The sequence below is a fragment of the Narcine bancroftii genome, chromosome 9, assembly GCF_036971445.1.
Source record: "Narcine bancroftii isolate sNarBan1 chromosome 9, sNarBan1.hap1, whole genome shotgun sequence".
NCBI classification, from domain to species: domain Eukaryota; kingdom Metazoa; phylum Chordata; class Chondrichthyes; order Torpediniformes; family Narcinidae; genus Narcine; species Narcine bancroftii.
In genome coordinates this window covers 106,107,233-106,131,588 of record NC_091477.1, presented here as the reverse complement: position 1 = coordinate 106,131,588, position 24,356 = coordinate 106,107,233, and the positions used below count along the sequence as shown (strand labels likewise).

The following is a 24,356-nucleotide window of genomic DNA, read 5'->3' as shown; positions in this document are numbered from 1 at the left end:
TTAGTTGTGGGAAAAATGATTGAAAATAGAGCTGATGGAGTAGGAGTAGATCATATGGCCACAATTGATTTTCAAGATTTTTCATGATCTGAAACTAATCTGAAATGCAATCAAGTTCCTTCATTTTCATTTGTGAAGGTGGCAATACTAAAGACAAAGAACACTATTCTCAGGACCATCTTTCTTCACTGACTAATTTTGGTGCAAACATGTTTTCTGTGTGACTTGAAATATTAACAGAGGAACAATTCCATTTTTTTATAGACAGAGCAAGTTGACAAGGCCTTCATTAATAAATGCTTTAGATGTTACCAAAGTTGGGTGTTTGCAACAAGGTTTACTGAATCAGGCTCACCTGGGATAGTTGATCTAGCATTTGTAATTGAGACTGGTGTAGGGAATAGATTTAAAGTTACATGAAAATTTCATAGAACTGGTGGTAATTGTCACAATAATGGCTTAGGAAAGTGTTGTGATACTTCTGTTAGAGAATGGGCAGTGCCAACTGCAGTAAACTATTTAACTATTTTTGACATTTATAATGGTTTACAGTATTAATTACTCATGAGAGTCAAACTAGTTGATCTGTGCTACTTTATTTCGTTCTGAGAAGTGTACTCTCTAATTAATGGATGATGCATTTAGTACTTACAAATTTCAGTTATAGAACTGACAGCAGTTGTTGGAGACGTGGTAATTTCAGTTGTTGTTGGAGCTGTAGATGTCTGCGATATTGCTGTTGTGCTTGAGGTCTCGGAAGTGAATGGTGACGTGGATGATGATGTTGGAGCAGGGGATGTAGTTGTCGTAGGAGAGTTTGTTGATGCTGAATTGAAACATTAACACACCATATTGTTATTCAATTAATTGATTTTTCCTCCTTTATAAACTCAATATATTGAGTAAATGATACATGATCGAAATGTTGGTAAAACACCATATTCTTTACAGAGATATTTAGAGACTGAAGTAGGGAATAGATATGAAGTTACATGAAAATTGCATAAAACTGGTGGTAATTGTCACGATAAATGCATAGGAACTTGTTGAGATACTTCTGTTAGAGAATGGGCAGTGGCAACTGCAGTAAACAATTTAACTATTTTTGACTTTTAGAATGGTTTACAGTATTAATTACACATGAGAGTCAAACCAGTTGATCTGTGCTACTTTATTTCGTTCTGAGAGGTGTACTCTCTCATTAATGGATGATGCGTTTAGTACTTACAAATTTCATTTGTAGAGATGACAGCAGTTGTTGGAGACGTGGTAATTTCAGTTGTTGTTGGAGCTGTAGATGTCTGCGATATTGCTGTTGTGATTGAGGTCTCGGAAGTGAATGGTGACGTGGATGATGATGTTGGCGCAGGGGATGTAGTTGTCGTAGGAGAGTTTGTTGATGCTGAATTGAAACATTAACACACCATATTGTTATCTAATGAATTGATTTTTCCTCCTTTATAAACTCAATATATTGAGTAAATGATACATGATCGAAATGTTTGTGAAACACCATATTCTTTACAGAGGTATTTACAGATTGGAGTAGGGAATAGATAAGAAGTTACATGAAAATTGCATAAAACTAGTGGAAATTGTCACAATAAATGCATAGGAACTTGTTGAGATACTTCTGTTAGTGAATGGGGAGTGGCAACTGCAGTAAACAATTTAACTATTTTTGACTTTTATAATGGTTTACAGTATTAATTACTCATGAGAGTCAAACCAGTTGATCTGTGCTACTTTATTTAGTTCTGAGAGGTGTACTCTCAAATTAATGGATGATGCCTTTAGTACTTACAAATGTCAGTTGTAGAACTGACAGGAGTTGTTGGACTTTGAGTTGTTGTTGAAGCTGTCGAGCCCTGCGACATTGCTGTTGAGCTGGTGGTCTCGGAAGTGAATGGTGACGTGGATGTTAATGTTGGAGCAGGGGATACAGTTGTCGTAGGAGAGCTTGTTGATGCTGAATTGTAACATTGACACACCATATTGTAATGGAATAAATTGAATATTCCTCATTTATAAACTCAATATATTGAGAAAATGATACATTATTGAAATGATTGTGAAACACCATATTCTTTACAGAGGTATTTAGATCGATTTATAAATGCTTTCACAAATATTTGTAAATTTTGATGATCCAAACGAGTGTGCTTGTGTCAGCTGTATTCACAGTGGGTGTAGTTTGAATTTGAGTAATTTAAATTAATGGAAGTGAAAAATACCTATTTAGATCATTATTAATTGCAACAAGAAGAGATCAATTACGTGGTTTGTTGATGAATTAGTTGTTGCAAAAATGATTGAAAACAGAACTGATGGAGTAGGAGTAGATCATGTGGCCACAACTGATTTTCAAGGTTTTTCATGATTTGAAACGAACCTAAAATGCAATCAAGTTGCTTCATTTTCATTGCGAAGGTGGCAATACTAAAGACAAAGAACACTTTACTCAGCACCATCTTCCTCCACTGACTAATTTTGTTTCAATCATGATTTCTGTGTTACTTGAATTATTAATAGAGGAGTGGAGCTCTGTGTGGTTGGTGTAGTCAATGACTCCGTAGAGATTGCTGTTGTAGATGTTGAAGATGTAGAGGGAGTATTGTTGTAGCAGGAGAGGTTGTCACAGTTTTAAACATCGTTATTCAGCATTGAATATTATGTTTAATGAAATGACTGTTGTTAACTCACAACATTTATGCTCATGTTAAAATACCGAATGTTCCAAGTTGACAAGGCCTTCATTAATAAATGCTTTAGATGTTACCAAACTTGGGTGTTTGAAACAAGGTTTACTGAATCAGGCTCACCTGGGATAGTTGATCTAGCGTTTGTGATTGAGATTGGTGTAGGGAATAGATTTAAAGTTACATGAATATTGCATAGAACTGGTGGAAATTGTCACAATAATTGCAAAGGAACATGTTGAGATACTTCTGTTAGAGAATGGGCAGTGCCAACTTCAGTAAACTATTTAACCATTTTTGACTTTTACAATGGTGTACAGTATCAGTTAGTCATGAGAGTCAAACTAGTTGATCTGTGCTACTTTATTTCGTTCTGAGAGGTGTACTCTCTAATTAATGGATGATGCGTTTAGTACTTACAAATTTCATTTGTAGAGATGACAGCAGTTGTTGGAGACGTGGTAATTTCAGTTGTTGTTGGAGCTGTAGATGTCTGCGATATTGCTGTTGTGATTGAGGTCTCGGAAGTGAATGGTGACGTGGATGATGATGTTGGCGCAGGGGATGTAGTTGTCGTAGGAGAGTTTGTTGATGCTGAATTGAAACATTAACACACCATATTGTTATCTAATGAATTGATTTTTCCTCCTTTATAAACTCAATATATTGAGTAAATGATACATGATCGAAATGTTTGTGAAACACCATATTCTTTACAGAGGTATTTACAGATTGGAGTAGGGAATAGATAAGAAGTTACATGAAAATTGCATAAAACTAGTGGAAATTGTCACAATAAATGCATAGGAACTTGTTGAGATACTTCTGTTAGTGAATGGGGAGTGGCAACTGCAGTAAACAATTTAACTATTTTTGACTTTTATAATGGTTTACAGTATTAATTACTCATGAGAGTCAAACCAGTTGATCTGTGCTACTTTATTTAGTTCTGAGAGGTGTACTCTCAAATTAATGGATGATGCCTTTAGTACTTACAAATGTCAGTTGTAGAACTGACAGGAGTTGTTGGACTTTGAGTTGTTGTTGAAGCTGTCGAGCCCTGCGACATTGCTGTTGAGCTGGTGGTCTCGGAAGTGAATGGTGACGTGGATGTTAATGTTGGAGCAGGGGATACAGTTGTCGTAGGAGAGCTTGTTGATGCTGAATTGTAACATTGACACACCATATTGTAATGGAATAAATTGAATGTTCCTCCTTTATAAACTCAATGTATTGAGTAAATGATACATGATTGAAATGTTTGTGAAACACCATATTTTTTACAGAGTAATTAAATCTATTTATAAATGCTTTAACATATATTTGTACACTTTGATGATCCAAACAAGTGTGCTTGTGTCACCTGTATTCACAGTGGGTGTCTTTGAAATTTGAGTAATTTAAATTGATGGATATGAAAAATTCCTATTTATAACAGTATCACTTGCAACAAAAAGAGAACAATTGGAAAGTTTGCTGATGGATTAGTTGTGGAAAATATTACTGAAAACAGACCTGATGGAGTAGGGGTAGATCATATGGCCACATTTGATTTTTAAGATTTTTCATGATCTGAAACGAACTTGAAATGCAATCAAGTGGCTTCTTTTTCATTTCTGAAGGTGTCAATACTAAAGACAAAGAATACTTTTCTCAGTACCCTCTTCCTCCCCTGACAAATTTTGGTGCAAACATGTTTTCTGTGTTACTTGAATTATTAACAGAGGAACAATTCCATTTGTTATCGAGAGAGCATTTGCAATTCCCATATTTCTGTTATTGTGGAACTGAGGTCAGGTGTGGTAGATAGAATAGTGTCTGTTGATCCTGGAGAGGTGGAGCTCTGTGTGGTTGGTGTGGTCAATGACTCTGTAGAGATTGCTGTTGTAGATGTTGACGATGTAGGGGGAGTATTGTCGAAGCAGGAGCGTTTGTCACAGTTTTAAACATCTTTATTCAGCATTGAATATTATGTTGAATGAAATGACTGTTGTTAACTCACAACATGTATACTCATGTTAAAATACCGAATGTTCCAAGTTGACAAGGACTTCATTAATAGATGCTTTAGATGTTACCAAAGTTGGGTGTTTGAAAAAAGCGTTACTGAATCAGGCTCATCTGGGATAGTAGATCTAGCATTTGTGATTGAGACTGATGTAAGAAATGGATTTAAAGTTACATGAAAATTGCATAGAACTGGTGGTAATTGTCACAATAATGGCATAGGACCGTGTTGAGATACTTCTGTTAGAGAATGGGCAGTGCCAACTGCAGTAAACTATTTAACTATTTTTGACATTTATAATGGTTTACAGTATTAATTACTCATGAGAATCAAACTAGTTGATCTGTGCTACTTTATTTCGTTCTGAGAAGTGTACTCTCTAATTAATGGATGATGCCTTTAGTACTTACAAATTTCAGTTGTAGAACTGACAGCAGTTGTTGGAGACGTGGTAATTTCAGTTGTTGTTGGAGCTGTAGATGTCTGCGATATTGCTGTTGTGCTTGAGGTCTCGGAAGTGAATGGTGACGTGGATGATGATGTTGGAGCAGGGGATGTAGTTGTCGTAGGAGAGTTTGTTGATGCTGAATTGAAACATTAACACACCATATTGTTATTCAATTAATTGATTTTTCTCCTTTATAAACTCAATATATTGAGTAAATGATACATGATCGAAATGTTAGTAAAACACCATATTCTTTACAGAGATATTTAGAGACTGAAGTAGGGAATAGATATGAAGTTACATGAAAATTGCATAAAACTGGTGGTAACTGTCACGATAAATGCATAGGAACTTGTTGAGATACTTCTGTTAGAGAATGGGCAGTGGCAACTGCAGTAAACTATTTAACTATTTTTGACTTTTATAATGGTTTACAGTATTAATTACTCATGAGTGTCAAACCAGTTGATCTGTGCTACTTTATTTAGTTCTGAGAGGTGTACTCTCTCATTAATGGTTGTTGCCTTTAGTACTTACAAATTTCAGTTGTAAAACTGACAGCAGTTGTTGGAGATGTGGTAATTTCAGTTGTTGTTGGAGCTGAAGAGGTCTGCGATACTGCTGTTGTGCTTGAGGTCTCGGAAGTGAATGGTGACGTGGAGGTTGATGTTGGAGCAGGGGATACAGTTGTCGTAGGGGAGCTTGTTGATGCTGTATTGAAACATGGACACACCATATTGTTATTGAATAAATTGAATATTCCTCATTTATAGACTCAGTATATTGAGTAAATGATATATGATTGAAATGTTTGTGAAACACCATATTCTTTACAGAGGTATTTAGATCTATTTATAAATGCTTTAACAAATATTTGTATATTTTGATGATCCAAACAAGTGTGTTTGTGTCAGCTGTATTCACAGTGGGTGTAGATTAACTTTGAGTAATTTAAAGTGATTGAAGTGAAAAATTCCCATTTATATCAGTTTCACTTGCAACAAGAGGACATCAAATGGAAGTTTGCTGATGGATTAGTTGTGGGAAAAATGATTGAAAATAGAGCTGATGGAGTAGGAGTAGATCATATGGCCACAATTGATTTTCAAGATTTTTCATGATCTGAAACTAATCTGAAATGCAATCAAGTTCCTTCATTTTCATTTGTGAAGGTGGCAATACTAAAGACAAAGAACACTATTCTCAGGACCATCTTTCTTCACTGACTAATTTTGGTGCAAACATGTTTTCTGTGTGACTTGAAATATTAACAGAGGAACAATTCCATTTTTTTATAGACAGAGCAAGTTGACAAGGCCTTCATTAATAAATGCTTTAGATGTTACCAAAGTTGGGTGTTTGCAACAAGGTTTACTGAATCAGGCTCACCTGGGATAGTTGATCTAGCATTTGTAATTGAGACTGGTGTAGGGAATAGATTTAAAGTTACATGAAAATTTCATAGAACTGGTGGTAATTGTCACAATAATGGCTTAGGAAAGTGTTGTGATACTTCTGTTAGAGAATGGGCAGTGCCAACTGCAGTAAACTATTTAACTATTTTTGACATTTATAATGGTTTACAGTATTAATTACTCATGAGAGTCAAACTAGTTGATCTGTGCTACTTTATTTCGTTCTGAGAAGTGTACTCTCTAATTAATGGATGATGCATTTAGTACTTACAAATTTCAGTTATAGAACTGACAGCAGTTGTTGGAGACGTGGTAATTTCAGTTGTTGTTGGAGCTGTAGATGTCTGCGATATTGCTGTTGTGCTTGAGGTCTCGGAAGTGAATGGTGACGTGGATGATGATGTTGGAGCAGGGGATGTAGTTGTCGTAGGAGAGTTTGTTGATGCTGAATTGAAACATTAACACACCATATTGTTATTCAATTAATTGATTTTTCCTCCTTTATAAACTCAATATATTGAGTAAATGATACATGATCGAAATGTTGGTAAAACACCATATTCTTTACAGAGATATTTAGAGACTGAAGTAGGGAATAGATATGAAGTTACATGAAAATTGCATAAAACTGGTGGTAATTGTCACGATAAATGCATAGGAACTTGTTGAGATACTTCTGTTAGAGAATGGGCAGTGGCAACTGCAGTAAACAATTTAACTATTTTTGACTTTTAGAATGGTTTACAGTATTAATTACACATGAGAGTCAAACCAGTTGATCTGTGCTACTTTATTTCGTTCTGAGAGGTGTACTCTCTAATTAATGGATGATGCGTTTAGTACTTACAAATTTCATTTGTAGAGATGACAGCAGTTGTTGGAGACGTGGTAATTTCAGTTGTTGTTGGAGCTGTAGATGTCTGCGATATTGCTGTTGTGATTGAGGTCTCGGAAGTGAATGGTGACGTGGATGATGATGTTGGCGCAGGGGATGTAGTTGTCGTAGGAGAGTTTGTTGATGCTGAATTGAAACATTAACGCACCATATTGTTATCTAATGAATTGATTTTTCCTCCTTTATAAACTCAATATATTGAGTAAATGATACATGATCGAAATGTTTGTGAAACACCATATTCTTTACAGAGGTATTTACAGATTGGAGTAGGGAATAGATAAGAAGTTACATGAAAATTGCATAAAACTAGTGGAAATTGTCACAATAAATGCATAGGAACTTGTTGAGATACTTCTGTTAGTGAATGGGGAGTGGCAACTGCAGTAAACAATTTAACTATTTTTGACTTTTATAATGGTTTACAGTATTAATTACTCATGAGAGTCAAACCAGTTGATCTGTGCTACTTTATTTAGTTCTGAGAGGTGTACTCTCAAATTAATGGATGATGCCTTTAGTACTTACAAATGTCAGTTGTAGAACTGACAGGAGTTGTTGGACTTTGAGTTGTTGTTGAAGCTGTCGAGCCCTGCGACATTGCTGTTGAGCTGGTGGTCTCGGAAGTGAATGGTGACGTGGATGTTAATGTTGGAGCAGGGGATACAGTTGTCGTAGGAGAGCTTGTTGATGCTGAATTGTAACATTGACACACCATATTGTAATGGAATAAATTGAATATTCCTCATTTATAAACTCAATATATTGAGAAAATGATACATTATTGAAATGATTGTGAAACACCATATTCTTTACAGAGGTATTTAGATCGATTTATAAATGCTTTCACAAATATTTGTAAATTTTGATGATCCAAACGAGTGTGCTTGTGTCAGCTGTATTCACAGTGGGTGTAGTTTGAATTTGAGTAATTTAAATTAATGGAAGTGAAAAATACCTATTTAGATCATTATTAATTGCAACAAGAAGAGATCAATTACGTGGTTTGTTGATGAATTAGTTGTGGCAAAAATGATTGAAAACAGAACTGATGGAGTAGGAGTAGATCATGTGGCCACAACTGATTTTCAAGGTTTTTCATGATTTGAAACGAACCTAAAATGCAATCAAGTTGCTTCATTTTCATTGCGAAGGTGGCAATACTAAAGACAAAGAACACTTTACTCAGCACCATCTTCCTCCACTGACTAATTTTGTTTCAATCATGATTTCTGTGTTACTTGAATTATTAATAGAGGAGTGGAGCTCTGTGTGGTTGGTGTAGTCAATGACTCCGTAGAGATTGCTGTTGTAGATGTTGAAGATGTAGAGGGAGTATTGTTGTAGCAGGAGAGGTTGTCACAGTTTTAAACATCGTTATTCAGCATTGAATATTATGTTTAATGAAATGACTGTTGTTAACTCACAACATTTATGCTCATGTTAAAATACCGAATGTTCCAAGTTGACAAGGCCTTCATTAATAAATGCTTTAGATGTTACCAAACTTGGGTGTTTGAAACAAGGTTTACTGAATCAGGCTCACCTGGGATAGTTGATCTAGCGTTTGTGATTGAGATTGGTGTAGGGAATAGATTTAAAGTTACATGAATATTGCATAGAACTGGTGGAAATTGTCACAATAATTGCAAAGGAACATGTTGAGATACTTCTGTTAGAGAATGGGCAGTGCCAACTTCAGTAAACTATTTAACCATTTTTGACTTTTACAATGGTGTACAGTATCAGTTAGTCATGAGAGTCAAACTAGTTGATCTGTGCTACTTTATTTCGTTCTGAGAGGTGTACTCTCTAATTAATGGATGATGCGTTTAGTACTTACAAATTTCATTTGTAGAGATGACAGCAGTTGTTGGAGACGTGGTAATTTCAGTTGTTGTTGGAGCTGTAGATGTCTGCGATATTGCTGTTGTGATTGAGGTCTCGGAAGTGAATGGTGACGTGGATGATGATGTTGGCGCAGGGGATGTAGTTGTCGTAGGAGAGTTTGTTGATGCTGAATTGAAACATTAACACACCATATTGTTATCTAATGAATTGATTTTTCCTCCTTTATAAACTCAATATATTGAGTAAATGATACATGATCGAAATGTTTGTGAAACACCATATTCTTTACAGAGGTATTTACAGATTGGAGTAGGGAATAGATAAGAAGTTACATGAAAATTGCATAAAACTAGTGGAAATTGTCACAATAAATGCATAGGAACTTGTTGAGATACTTCTGTTAGTGAATGGGGAGTGGCAACTGCAGTAAACAATTTAACTATTTTTGACTTTTATAATGGTTTACAGTATTAATTACTCATGAGAGTCAAACCAGTTGATCTGTGCTACTTTATTTAGTTCTGAGAGGTGTACTCTCAAATTAATGGATGATGCCTTTAGTACTTACAAATGTCAGTTGTAGAACTGACAGGAGTTGTTGGACTTTGAGTTGTTGTTGAAGCTGTCGAGCCCTGCGACATTGCTGTTGAGCTGGTGGTCTCGGAAGTGAATGGTGACGTGGATGTTAATGTTGGAGCAGGGGATACAGTTGTCGTAGGAGAGCTTGTTGATGCTGAATTGTAACATTGACACACCATATTGTAATGGAATAAATTGAATGTTCCTCCTTTATAAACTCAATGTATTGAGTAAATGATACATGATTGAAATGTTTGTGAAACACCATATTTTTTACAGAGTAATTAAATCTATTTATAAATGCTTTAACATATATTTGTACACTTTGATGATCCAAACAAGTGTGCTTGTGTCACCTGTATTCACAGTGGGTGTCTTTGAAATTTGAGTAATTTAAATTGATGGATATGAAAAATTCCTATTTATAACAGTATCACTTGCAACAAAAAGAGAACAATTGGAAAGTTTGCTGATGGATTAGTTGTGGAAAATATTACTGAAAACAGACCTGATGGAGTAGGGGTAGATCATATGGCCACATTTGATTTTTAAGATTTTTCATGATCTGAAACGAACTTGAAATGCAATCAAGTGGCTTCTTTTTCATTTCTGAAGGTGTCAATACTAAAGACAAAGAATACTTTTCTCAGTACCCTCTTCCTCCCCTGACAAATTTTGGTGCAAACATGTTTTCTGTGTTACTTGAATTATTAACAGAGGAACAATTCCATTTGTTATCGAGAGAGCATTTGCAATTCACATATTTCTGTTATTGTGGAACTGAGGTCAGGTGTGGTAGATAGAATAGTGTCTGTTGATCCTGGAGAGGTGGAGCTCTGTGTGGTTGGTGTGGTCAATGACTCTGTAGAGATTGCTGTTGTAGATGTTGACGATGTAGGGGGAGTATTGTCGAAGCAGGAGCGTTTGTCACAGTTTTAAACATCTTTATTCAGCATTGAATATTATGTTGAATGAAATGACTGTTGTTAACTCACAACATGTATACTCATGTTAAAATACCGAATGTTCCAAGTTGACAAGGACTTCATTAATAGATGCTTTAGATGTTACCAAAGTTGGGTGTTTGAAAAAAGCGTTACTGAATCAGGCTCATCTGGGATAGTAGATCTAGCATTTGTGATTGAGACTGATGTAAGAAATGGATTTAAAGTTACATGAAAATTGCATAGAACTGGTGGTAATTGTCACAATAATGGCATAGGACCGTGTTGAGATACTTCTGTTAGAGAATGGGCAGTGCCAACTGCAGTAAACTATTTAACTATTTTTGACATTTATAATGGTTTACAGTATTAATTACTCATGAGAATCAAACTAGTTGATCTGTGCTACTTTATTTCGTTCTGAGAAGTGTACTCTCTAATTAATGGATGATGCCTTTAGTACTTACAAATTTCAGTTGTAGAACTGACAGCAGTTGTTGGAGACGTGGTAATTTCAGTTGTTGTTGGAGCTGTAGATGTCTGCGATATTGCTGTTGTGCTTGAGGTCTCGGAAGTGAATGGTGACGTGGATGATGATGTTGGAGCAGGGGATGTAGTTGTCGTAGGAGAGTTTGTTGATGCTGAATTGAAACATTAACACACCATATTGTTATTGAATTAATTGATTTTCCTCCTTTATAAACTCAATATATTGAGTAAATGATACATGATCGAAATGTTAGTAAAACACCATATTCTTTACAGAGATATTTAGAGACTGAAGTAGGGAATAGATATGAAGTTACATGAAAATTGCATAAAACTGGTGGTAACTGTCACGATAAATGCATAGGAACTTGTTGAGATACTTCTGTTAGAGAATGGGCAGTGGCAACTGCAGTAAACTATTTAACTATTTTTGACTTTTATAATGGTTTACAGTATTAATTACTCATGAGTGTCAAACCAGTTGATCTGTGCTACTTTATTTAGTTCTGAGAGGTGTACTCTCTCATTAATGGTTGTTGCCTTTAGTACTTACAAATTTCAGTTGTAAAACTGACAGCAGTTGTTGGAGATGTGGTAATTTCAGTTGTTGTTGGAGCTGAAGAGGTCTGCGATACTGCTGTTGTGCTTGAGGTCTCGGAAGTGAATGGTGACGTGGAGGTTGATGTTGGAGCAGGGGATACAGTTGTCGTAGGGGAGCTTGTTGATGCTGTATTGAAACATGGACACACCATATTGTTATTGAATAAATTGAATATTCCTCATTTATAGACTCAGTATATTGAGTAAATGATATATGATTGAAATGTTTGTGAAACACCATATTCTTTACAGAGGTATTTAGATCTATTTATAAATGCTTTAACAAATATTTGTATATTTTGATGATCCAAACAAGTGTGTTTGTGTCAGCTGTATTCACAGTGGGTGTAGATTAACTTTGAGTAATTTAAAGTGATTGAAGTGAAAAATTCCCATTTATATCAGTTTCACTTGCAACAAGAGGACATCAAATGGAAGTTTGCTGATGGATTAGTTGTGGGAAAAATGATTGAAAATAGAGCTGATGGAGTAGGAGTAGATCATATGGCCACAATTGATTTTCAAGATTTTTCATGATCTGAAACTAATCTGAAATGCAATCAAGTTCCTTCATTTTCATTTGTGAAGGTGGCAATACTAAAGACAAAGAACACTATTCTCAGGACCATCTTTCTTCACTGACTAATTTTGGTGCAAACATGTTTTCTGTGTGACTTGAAATATTAACAGAGGAACAATTCCATTTTTTTATAGACAGAGCAAGTTGACAAGGCCTTCATTAATAAATGCTTTAGATGTTACCAAAGTTGGGTGTTTGCAACAAGGTTTACTGAATCAGGCTCACCTGGGATAGTTGATCTAGCATTTGTAATTGAGACTGGTGTAGGGAATAGATTTAAAGTTACATGAAAATTTCATAGAACTGGTGGTAATTGTCACAATAATGGCTTAGGAAAGTGTTGTGATACTTCTGTTAGAGAATGGGCAGTGCCAACTGCAGTAAACTATTTAACTATTTTTGACATTTATAATGGTTTACAGTATTAATTACTCATGAGAGTCAAACTAGTTGATCTGTGCTACTTTATTTCGTTCTGAGAAGTGTACTCTCTAATTAATGGATGATGCATTTAGTACTTACAAATTTCAGTTATAGAACTGACAGCAGTTGTTGGAGACGTGGTAATTTCAGTTGTTGTTGGAGCTGTAGATGTCTGCGATATTGCTGTTGTGCTTGAGGTCTCGGAAGTGAATGGTGACGTGGATGATGATGTTGGAGCAGGGGATGTAGTTGTCGTAGGAGAGTTTGTTGATGCTGAATTGAAACATTAACACACCATATTGTTATTCAATTAATTGATTTTTCCTCCTTTATAAACTCAATATATTGAGTAAATGATACATGATCGAAATGTTGGTAAAACACCATATTCTTTACAGAGATATTTAGAGACTGAAGTAGGGAATAGATATGAAGTTACATGAAAATTGCATAAAACTGGTGGTAATTGTCACGATAAATGCATAGGAACTTGTTGAGATACTTCTGTTAGAGAATGGGCAGTGGCAACTGCAGTAAACAATTTAACTATTTTTGACTTTTAGAATGGTTTACAGTATTAATTACACATGAGAGTCAAACCAGTTGATCTGTGCTACTTTATTTCGTTCTGAGAGGTGTACTCTCTAATTAATGGATGATGCGTTTAGTACTTACAAATTTCATTTGTAGAGATGACAGCAGTTGTTGGAGACGTGGTAATTTCAGTTGTTGTTGGAGCTGTAGATGTCTGCGATATTGCTGTTGTGATTGAGGTCTCGGAAGTGAATGGTGACGTGGATGATGATGTTGGCGCAGGGGATGTAGTTGTCGTAGGAGAGTTTGTTGATGCTGAATTGAAACATTAACGCACCATATTGTTATCTAATGAATTGATTTTTCCTCCTTTATAAACTCAATATATTGAGTAAATGATACATGATCGAAATGTTTGTGAAACACCATATTCTTTACAGAGGTATTTACAGATTGGAGTAGGGAATAGATAAGAAGTTACATGAAAATTGCATAAAACTAGTGGAAATTGTCACAATAAATGCATAGGAACTTGTTGAGATACTTCTGTTAGTGAATGGGGAGTGGCAACTGCAGTAAACAATTTAACTATTTTTGACTTTTATAATGGTTTACAGTATTAATTACTCATGAGAGTCAAACCAGTTGATCTGTGCTACTTTATTTAGTTCTGAGAGGTGTACTCTCAAATTAATGGATGATGCCTTTAGTACTTACAAATGTCAGTTGTAGAACTGACAGGAGTTGTTGGACTTTGAGTTGTTGTTGAAGCTGTCGAGCCCTGCGACATTGCTGTTGAGCTGGTGGTCTCGGAAGTGAATGGTGACGTGGATGTTAATGTTGGAGCAGGGGATACAGTTGTCGTAGGAGAGCTTGTTGATGCTGAATTGTAACATTGACACACCATATTGTAATGGAATAAATTGAATATTCCTCATTTATAAACTCAATATATTGAGAAAATGATACATTATTGAAATGATTGTGAAACACCATATTCTTTACAGAGGTATTTAGATCGATTTATAAATGCTTTCACAAATATTTGTAAATTTTGATGATCCAAACGAGTGTGCTTGTGTCAGCTGTATTCACAGTGGGTGTAGTTTGAATTTGAGTAATTTAAATTAATGGAAGTGAAAAATACCTATTTAGATCATTATTAATTGCAACAAGAAGAGATCAATTACGTGGTTTGTTGATGAATTAGTTGTGGCAAAAATGATTGAAAACAGAACTGATGGAGTAGGAGTAGATCATGTGGCCACAACTGATTTTCAAGGTTTTTCATGATTTGAAACGAACCTAAAATGCAATCAAGTTGCTTCATTTTCATTGCGAAGGTGGCAATACTAAAGACAAAGAACACTTTACTCAGCACCATCTTCCTCCACTGACTAATTTTGTTTCAATCATGATTTCTGTGTTACTTGAATTATTAATAGAGGAGTGGAGCTCTGTGTGGTTGGTGTAGTCAATGACTCCGTAGAGATTGCTGTTGTAGATGTTGAAGATGTAGAGGGAGTATTGTTGTAGCAGGAGAGGTTGTCACAGTTTTAAACATCGTTATTCAGCATTGAATATTATGTTTAATGAAATGACTGTTGTTAACTCACAACATTTATGCTCATGTTAAAATACCGAATGTTCCAAGTTGACAAGGCCTTCATTAATAAATGCTTTAGATGTTACCAAACTTGGGTGTTTGAAACAAGGTTTACTGAATCAGGCTCACCTGGGATAGTTGATCTAGCGTTTGTGATTGAGATTGGTGTAGGGAATAGATTTAAAGTTACATGAATATTGCATAGAACTGGTGGAAATTGTCACAATAATTGCAAAGGAACATGTTGAGATACTTCTGTTAGAGAATGGGCAGTGCCAACTTCAGTAAACTATTTAACCATTTTTGACTTTTACAATGGTGTACAGTATCAGTTAGTCATGAGAGTCAAACTAGTTGATCTGTGCTACTTTATTTCGTTCTGAGAGGTGTACTCTCTAATTAATGGATGATGCGTTTAGTACTTACAAATTTCATTTGTAGAGATGACAGCAGTTGTTGGAGACGTGGTAATTTCAGTTGTTGTTGGAGCTGTAGATGTCTGCGATATTGCTGTTGTGATTGAGGTCTCGGAAGTGAATGGTGACGTGGATGATGATGTTGGCGCAGGGGATGTAGTTGTCGTAGGAGAGTTTGTTGATGCTGAATTGAAACATTAACACACCATATTGTTATCTAATGAATTGATTTTTCCTCCTTTATAAACTCAATATATTGAGTAAATGATACATGATCGAAATGTTTGTGAAACACCATATTCTTTACAGAGGTATTTACAGATTGGAGTAGGGAATAGATAAGAAGTTACATGAAAATTGCATAAAACTAGTGGAAATTGTCACAATAAATGCATAGGAACTTGTTGAGATACTTCTGTTAGTGAATGGGGAGTGGCAACTGCAGTAAACAATTTAACTATTTTTGACTTTTATAATGGTTTACAGTATTAATTACTCATGAGAGTCAAACCAGTTGATCTGTGCTACTTTATTTAGTTCTGAGAGGTGTACTCTCAAATTAATGGATGATGCCTTTAGTACTTACAAATGTCAGTTGTAGAACTGACAGGAGTTGTTGGACTTTGAGTTGTTGTTGAAGCTGTCGAGCCCTGCGACATTGCTGTTGAGCTGGTGGTCTCGGAAGTGAATGGTGACGTGGATGTTAATGTTGGAGCAGGGGATACAGTTGTCGTAGGAGAGCTTGTTGATGCTGAATTGTAACATTGACACACCATATTGTAATGGAATAAATTGAATGTTCCTCCTTTATAAACTCAATGTATTGAGTAAATGATACATGATTGAAATGTTTGTGAAACACCATATTTTTTACAGAGTAATTAAATCTATTTATAAATGCTTTAACATATATTTGTACACTTTGATGATCCAAACAAGTGTGCTTGTGTCACCTGTATTCACAGTGGGTGTCTTTGAAATTTGAGTAATTTAAATTGATGGATATGAAAAATTCCTATTTATAACAGTATCACTTGCAACAAAAAGAGAACAATTGGAAAGTTTGCTGATGGATTAGTTGTGGAAAATATTACTGAAAACAGACCTGATGGAGTAGGGGTAGATCATATGGCCACATTTGATTTTTAAGATTTTTCATGATCTGAAACGAACTTGAAATGCAATCAAGTGGCTTCTTTTTCATTTCTGAAGGTGTCAATACTAAAGACAAAGAATACTTTTCTCAGTACCCTCTTCCTCCCCTGACAAATTTTGGTGCAAACATGTTTTCTGTGTTACTTGAATTATTAACAGAGGAACAATTCCATTTGTTATCGAGAGAGCATTTGCAATTCACATATTTCTGTTATTGTGGAACTGAGGTCAGGTGTGGTAGATAGAATAGTGTCTGTTGATCCTGGAGAGGTGGAGCTCTGTGTGGTTGGTGTGGTCAATGACTCTGTAGAGATTGCTGTTGTAGATGTTGACGATGTAGGGGGAGTATTGTCGAAGCAGGAGCGTTTGTCACAGTTTTAAACATCTTTATTCAGCATTGAATATTATGTTGAATGAAATGACTGTTGTTAACTCACAACATGTATACTCATGTTAAAATACCGAATGTTCCAAGTTGACAAGGACTTCATTAATAGATGCTTTAGATGTTACCAAAGTTGGGTGTTTGAAAAAAGCGTTACTGAATCAGGCTCATCTGGGATAGTAGATCTAGCATTTGTGATTGAGACTGATGTAAGAAATGGATTTAAAGTTACATGAAAATTGCATAGAACTGGTGGTAATTGTCACAATAATGGCATAGGACCGTGTTGAGATACTTCTGTTAGAGAATGGGCAGTGCCAACTGCAGTAAACTATTTAACTATTTTTGACATTTATAATGGTTTACAGTATTAATTACTCATGAGAATCAAACTAGTTGATCTGTGCTACTTTATTTCGTTCTGAGAAGTGTACTCTCTAATTAATGGATGATGCCTTTAGTACTTACAAATTTCAGTTGTAGAACTGACAGCAGTTGTTGGAGACGTGGTAATTTCAGTTGTTGTTGGAGCTGTAGATGTCTGCGATATTGCTGTTGTGCTTGAGGTCTCGGAAGTGAATGGTGACGTGGATGATGATGTTGGAGCAGGGGATGTAGTTGTCGTAGGAGAGTTTGTTGATGCTGAATTGAAACATTAACACACCATATTGTTATTGAATTAATTGATTTTCCTCCTTTATAAACTCAATATATTGAGTAAATGATACATGATCGAAATGTTAGTAAAACACCATATTCTTTACAGAGATATTTAGAGACTGAAGTAGGGAATAGATATGAAGTTACATGAAAATTGCATAAAACTGGTGGTAACTGTCACGATAAATGCATAGGAACTTGTTGAGATACTTCTGTTAGAGAATGGGCAGTGGCAACTGCAGTAAACTATTTAACTATTTTTGACTTTTATAATGGTTTACAGTATTAATTACTCATGAGTGTCAAACCAGTTGATCTGTGCTACTTTATTTAGTTCTGAGAGGTGTACTCTCTCATTAATGGTTGTTGCCTTTAGTACTTACAAATTTCAGTTGTAAAACTGACAGCAGTTGTTGGAGATGTGGTAATTTCAGTTGTTGTTGGAGCTGAAGAGGTCTGCGATACTGCTGTTGTGCTTGAGGTCTCGGAAGTGAATGGTGACGTGGAGGTTGATGTTGGAGCAGGGGATACAGTTGTCGTAGGGGAGCTTGTTGATGCTGTATTGAAACATGGACACACCATATTGTTATTGAATAAATTGAATATTCCTCATTTATAGACTCAGTATATTGAGTAAATGATATATGATTGAAATGTTTGTGAAACACCATATTCTTTACAGAGGTATTTAGATCTATTTATAAATGCTTTAACAAATATTTGTATATTTTGATGATCCAAACAAGTGTGTTTGTGTCAGCTGTATTCACAGTGGGTGTAGATTAACTTTGAGTAATTTAAAGTGATTGAAGTGAAAAATTCCCATTTATATCAGTTTCACTTGCAACAAGAGGACATCAAATGGAAGTTTGCTGATGGATTAGTTGTGGGAAAAATGATTGAAAATAGAGCTGATGGAGTAGGAGTAGATCATATGGCCACAATTGATTTTCAAGATTTTTCATGATCTGAAACTAATCTGAAATGCAATCAAGTTCCTTCATTTTCATTTGTGAAGGTGGCAATACTAAAGACAAAGAACACTATTCTCAGGACCATCTTTCTTCACTGACTAATTTTGGTGCAAACATGTTTTCTGTGTGACTTGAAATATTAACAGAGGAACAATTCCATTTTTTTATAGACAGAGCAAGTTGACAAGGCCTTCATTAATAAATGCTTTAGATGTTACCAAAGTTGGGTGTTTGCAACAAGGTTTACTGAATCAGGCTCACCTGGGATAGTTGATCTAGCATTTGTAATTGAGACTGGTGTAGGGAATAGATTTAAAGTTACATGAAAATTTCATAGAACTGGTGGTAATTGTCACAATAATGGCTTAGGAAAGTGTTGTGATACTTCTGTTAGAGAATGGGCAGTGCCAACTGCAGTAAACTATTTAACTATTTTTGACATTTATAATGGTTTACAGTATTAATTACTCATGAGAGTCAAACTAGTTGATCTGTGCTACTTTATTTCGTTCTGAGAAGTGTACTCTCTAATTAATGGATGATGCATTTAGTACTTACAAATTTCAGTTATAGAACTGACAGCAGTTGTTGGAGACGTGGTAATTTCAGTTGTTGTTGGAGCTGTAGATGTCTGCGATATTGCTGTTGTGCTTGAGGTCTCGGAAGTGAATGGTGACGTGGATGATGATGTTGGAGCAGGGGATGTAGTTGTCGTAGGAGAGTTTGTTGATGCTGAATTGAAACATTAACACACCATATTGTTATTCAATTAATTGATTTTTCCTCCTTTATAAACTCAATATATTGAGTAAATGATACATGATCGAAATGTTGGTAAAACACCATATTCTTTACAGAGATATTTAGAGACTGAAGTAGGGAATAGATATGAAGTTACATGAAAATTGCATAAAACTGGTGGTAATTGTCACGATAAATGCATAGGAACTTGTTGAGATACTTCTGTTAGAGAATGGGCAGTGGCAACTGCAGTAAACAATTTAACTATTTTTGACTTTTAGAATGGTTTACAGTATTAATTACACATGAGAGTCAAACCAGTTGATCTGTGCTACTTTATTTAGTTCTGAGAGGTGTACTCTCTCATTAATGGTTGATGCCTTTAGTACTTACAAATTTCAGTTGTAGAACTGACAGCAGTTGTTGGAGACGTGGTAATTTCAGTTGTTGTTGGAGCTGAAGAGGCCTGCAATATTGCTGTTGTGCTTGAGGTCTCGGAAGTGAATGGTGACGTGGATGTTGATGTTGGAGCAGGGGATACAGTTGTCGTAGGAGAGCTTGTTTTTTTTTTTTTTTTTTTTTTAATTTTTTATTTTTCACACCATAAATCACAATAGCCATGATATACAATTTTTCTTTTCCACACATTTACAGTGACTTTTTCTCCCTCCCCCCTCCCTCCTCCCAAGCCACCCCCCCATCCCTCCCCCCTCTCATCCATTTTAGTTATACAATCTAGGTTGCATTAATTCAGTTAGACAATGTTGTCATTCAACAAAAATACACCAGAAATTCTACTGAGTCCATTTTTTTCTTCTCTTCTCCTTCCATCAACTTAGGTAATGTTTGTTCCCGGTAGGTTTTCGCTATTGTATTTAATGTAAGGCTCCCATACTTGTTCGAATATTTCAATATTATTTCTTAAACTATATGTTGATGCTGTATTGAAACATGGACACACCATATTGTTATTGAATAAATTGAATATTCCTCATTTATAGACTCAGTATATTGAGTAAATGATATATGATTGAAATGTTTGTGAAACACCATATTCTTTACAGAGGTATTTAGATCTATTTATAAATGCTTTAACAAATATTTGTATATTTTGATGATCCAAACAAGTGTGCTTGTGTCAGCTGTATTCACAGTGGGTGTAGATTAACTTTGTGTAATTTAATGTTATGGAAGTGAAAAATTCCTATTTATATCAGTATTAATTGCAACAAGAGGAGATCAATTGGAAGGTTTGCTGATGGATTAGTTGTGGCAAATATGACTGAAACCAAAACTGATGGAGTTGGAGTAGATCATATGGCCACAATTGATTTTCAAGATTTTTCATGATCTGAAACGAATCTGAAATGCAATCAAGTTCCTTCATTTTCATTTGTGAAGGTGGCAATACTAAAGACAAAGAACACTTTTCTCAGGACCATCTTCCTCCCCTGACTAATTTTGGTGCAAACATGTTTTCTGTGTTACTTGAAATATTAACAGAGGAACAATTCCATTTTTTTATAGACAGAGCAAGTTGACAAGGCCTTCATTAATAAATGCTTTAGATGTTACCAAAGTTGGGTGTTTGCAACAAGGTTTACTGAATCAGGCTCACCTGGGATAGTTGATCTAGCATTTGTAATTGAGACTGGTGTAGGGAATAGATTTAAAGTTACATGAAAATTTCATAGAACTGGTGGTAATTGTCACAATAATGGCATAGGAAAGTGTTGTGATACTTCTGTTAGAGAATGGGCAGTGCCAACTGCAGTAAACTATTTAACTATTTAAATAGTTTGTGAAGGTGGCAATACTAAAGACAAAGAACACTTTTCTCAGGACCATCTTTCTCCACTGACTAATTCTGGTGCAAACATGTTTTCTGTGTTACCTAAATTATTATTAGAGGAACAATTGAATTTTTTTATAGACAAAACATTTGCAACTCACAGATTCCTTTTGTTGTGGAACTGAGGTCAGGTGTTGTTGATATAGGAGTGTCAGTTGATCCTGGAGGAGTGGAGCTCTGTGTGGTTGGTGTGGTCAATGACTCCGTAGAGATTGCTGTTGTAGATGTTGAAGATGTAGGGGGGAGTATTGTCGTAGCAGGAGAGGTTGTCACAGTTTTAAACATAGTTATTCAGCATTGAATATTATGTTGAATGAAATGACTGTTGTTAACTCACAACATGTATCCTCATGTCAAAATACCGAATGTTCCAAGTTGACAAGGCCTTCATTAATAAATGCTTTAGATGTTATCAAAGTTGGGTGTTTGAAACAAGGGTTACTGAATCAGGTTCACCTGGGATTGTAGATCTAGTATTTGTCATTGAGACTTGAGTAGGGAATACATATGAAGTTACATGAAAATTGCATAGAACTGGAAGTAATTGTCAGGACAAATACATAGGAACTTGTTGAGATATTTCTGTCAGAGAAAGGGCAGTGCCAACTGCAATCGAATATTTAACCATTTTTGACTTTTATAATGGTTGAAAGTATCAATTACTCATGAGAGTCCAACCAGTTTATCTGTGTTACTTTATTTTGATTTGAGAGGGGTACTCTGTGAGTAATGAATGATGTGTTTAGTACTTACTAATTTCAGTTGTAGAACTGACAGCAGTTGTTGGACTTTCAGTTGTTGTTGGAGCTGTCGAGCCCTGCGATGTTGCTGTTGAGCTGTTGGTCTCAGAAGTGAATGGTGACATGGATGTTGATGTTGGAGCAGGGGATGTAGTTGGCGAAGGAGAGCTTGTTGATGCTGAATTGAAACATGGACACAGCATATTGTTATTGAATGAATTGAATATTCCTCATTTATAAACTCAATATATTGAGTAAATGATACATGATCGAAATGATTGTGAAACACCATATTCTTTACAGAGGTATTCAGATCTATTTATAAATGCTTTCACAAATATTTGTACATTTTGATGATCCAAATGAGTGTGCTTGTGTCAGCTATATTCACAGTGGGTGTCTTTTAAATCTGAGTGATTTAAATTGATGGAAGTGAAAAATACCTATTTATATCAGTATTAATTGCAACAAGAGGAGATCAATTACGTGGTTTGCTGATGAATTAGTTGTGGCAAAAATGATTGAAAACAGAACTGATGGAGTAGGAGTAGATCATATGGCCACAATTGATTTTCAAAGTTTTTCATGATCTGAAATTAATCTGAAATGCAATCAAGTTCCTTCATTTTCATTGTGAAGGTGGCAATACTAAAGACAAAGAACACTTTTCTCAGGACCATCTTCCTCCATTGACTAATTTTGGTGCAAACATGTTTTCTGTGTTATTTGAATTTTTAACAGAGGAACAATTGAATTTTTTTATAGACAGATCATTTTCAACTCACAAATTCCTGTTGTTGTGGAACTGAGACCATGTGTTGTCGTATAGGAGTGTCTGTTGATCCTGGAGGAATGGAGCTCTGTGTGGTTGGTGTGGTCAATGACTCTGTAACGATTGTTGTTATAGATGTTGATGTTGTTGGGGGGGATTTTCCGTAGCTGGAAATGTTGTCACTGCTTTAAACATTGTTATTAAGCATTGAATATTATGTTGAATGAAATGACTTTGTTATTAATTCACAGCATGTTTCTTCTTTTATTTGGCTTGGCTTCACTGACAAAGATTTATGGAGGGGTAATGTCCACGTCAGCTGCAGGCTCATTTGTGGCTGACAAGTCTGATGCAGGACAGGCAGGCACGGTTGCAGCGGTTGCGGGGGAAAATTGGTTGGTTGGGGTTGGGTGTTGGGTTTTTCCTCCTTTGTCTTTTGTCAGTGAGGTGGGCTCTGCGGTCTTCTTCAAAGGAGGTTGCTGCCCGCCGAACTGTGAGGCGCCAAGATGCACGGTTTGAGGCGATATCAGCCCACTGGCGGTGGTCAATGTGGCAGGCACCAAGAGATTTCTTTATGCAGACCTTGTACCTCTTCTTTGGTGCACCTCTGTCACGGTGGCCAGTGGAGAGCTCGCCATATAACACGATCTTGGGAAGGCAATGGTTGTCCATTCTGGAGACATGACCTACCCAGCCCAGTTGGATCTTCAGCAGCGTGGATTCGATGCTGTTGGCCTCTGCCATCTCGAGTACTTCGATGTTAGGGATGAAGTCGCTCCAATTAATGTTGAGGATGGAGCGGAGAGTGGAAGCATTCTAGGAGCCGTAGATGATGCCGGTAGCGGACCCATGATTCGGAGCCGAACAGGAGTGTGGGTATGACAACGGCTCTGTTTACGCTAATCTTTGTGAGGTCTTTCAGTTGGTTGTTTTTCCAGACTCTTTTGTGTAGTCTTCCAAATATGCTGATATTAAAGAGCAGAAAGTTCCAAGTTGTCAACGCCTTCATTAATGAAAGCTTTAGATGTATCAATTTTGTGTGCTTGAAACAAGAGTTACTCAAACAAGTTCACCTGGGATAGTAGATCTCATATGATTCATTGAGACTGGAGTAGGAAATACATCTGAAGTTACCTGAGAATTGCATAGGTAAATGTCAGGTCTTTTTCCAAGGAACATTTTTGTGAGACATTCAGTATGATCGAAAATGGGACAGTTCAAACCGGAGTGTGGTATTTACCATTTTTTTATTTTGCTCATTCACAATCTCAGTGGCTCATAAGAGTCAAGCCAGTTGATCTGTTTTACTTCATATAATTACTGACGTTGATAATCTACTGGTCACCAACATCGCAATCATAATCCAAATTTTATTGTTATGAACAATCACAAATGTTTTGATTTGCAGTGACATCATAGCGACCGACATTTATATAAAATCCCCCTCATATCAACAACATCATATCGTGCACGAAAAGGAAGACTCTGCCTTTGTTTCATTGATTATTCAAGAATATGAAGGCAATTAGGAAAAAGCTGTCCTTGTGCCACTGAGAGTTCGTCTTTAGGCTTCTGTAGCTTTTTTCCCGA

The 24,356-nt window shown here is 35.8% G+C and overlaps 1 protein-coding gene and 1 long non-coding RNA gene across 2 annotated transcripts in view; both read right to left on the bottom strand.

Moving 5' to 3' along the window:
• Nucleotides 1-14,255, bottom strand: part of LOC138743594 (mucin-19-like) — a 107,104-nt gene extending 92,849 nt beyond the window's left edge. The window contains exons 1-17 of the mRNA XM_069899107.1: nt 14,183-14,255; nt 13,607-13,780; nt 13,031-13,204; nt 11,882-12,055; nt 11,307-11,480; nt 9,885-10,049; nt 9,309-9,482; nt 7,994-8,158; nt 7,418-7,591; nt 6,842-7,015; nt 5,693-5,866; nt 5,118-5,291; nt 3,696-3,860; nt 3,120-3,293; nt 1,805-1,969; nt 1,229-1,402; nt 653-826 (exon numbers count right to left, since the gene is read on the bottom strand). Coding sequence (XP_069755208.1) covers nt 653-826; nt 1,229-1,402; nt 1,805-1,969; nt 3,120-3,293; nt 3,696-3,860; nt 5,118-5,291; nt 5,693-5,866; nt 6,842-7,015; nt 7,418-7,591; nt 7,994-8,158; nt 9,309-9,482; nt 9,885-10,049; nt 11,307-11,480; nt 11,882-12,055; nt 13,031-13,204; nt 13,607-13,780; nt 14,183-14,255 — 2,821 coding nt within the window. The remainder of the gene's footprint in view (nt 1-652; nt 827-1,228; nt 1,403-1,804; nt 1,970-3,119; nt 3,294-3,695; nt 3,861-5,117; nt 5,292-5,692; nt 5,867-6,841; nt 7,016-7,417; nt 7,592-7,993; nt 8,159-9,308; nt 9,483-9,884; nt 10,050-11,306; nt 11,481-11,881; nt 12,056-13,030; nt 13,205-13,606; nt 13,781-14,182) is intronic.
• A 5,891-nt stretch (nt 14,256-20,146) lies between these two features.
• The window catches only part of LOC138743055 (uncharacterized), a 40,637-nt gene continuing 36,427 nt past the window's right edge, over nt 20,147-24,356 (bottom strand). Inside the window, exons 2-3 of the long non-coding RNA XR_011344624.1 lie at nt 22,008-22,172; nt 20,147-20,341 (exon numbers count right to left, since the gene is read on the bottom strand). This is a non-coding gene — a long non-coding RNA (uncharacterized lncRNA). The remainder of the gene's footprint in view (nt 20,342-22,007; nt 22,173-24,356) is intronic.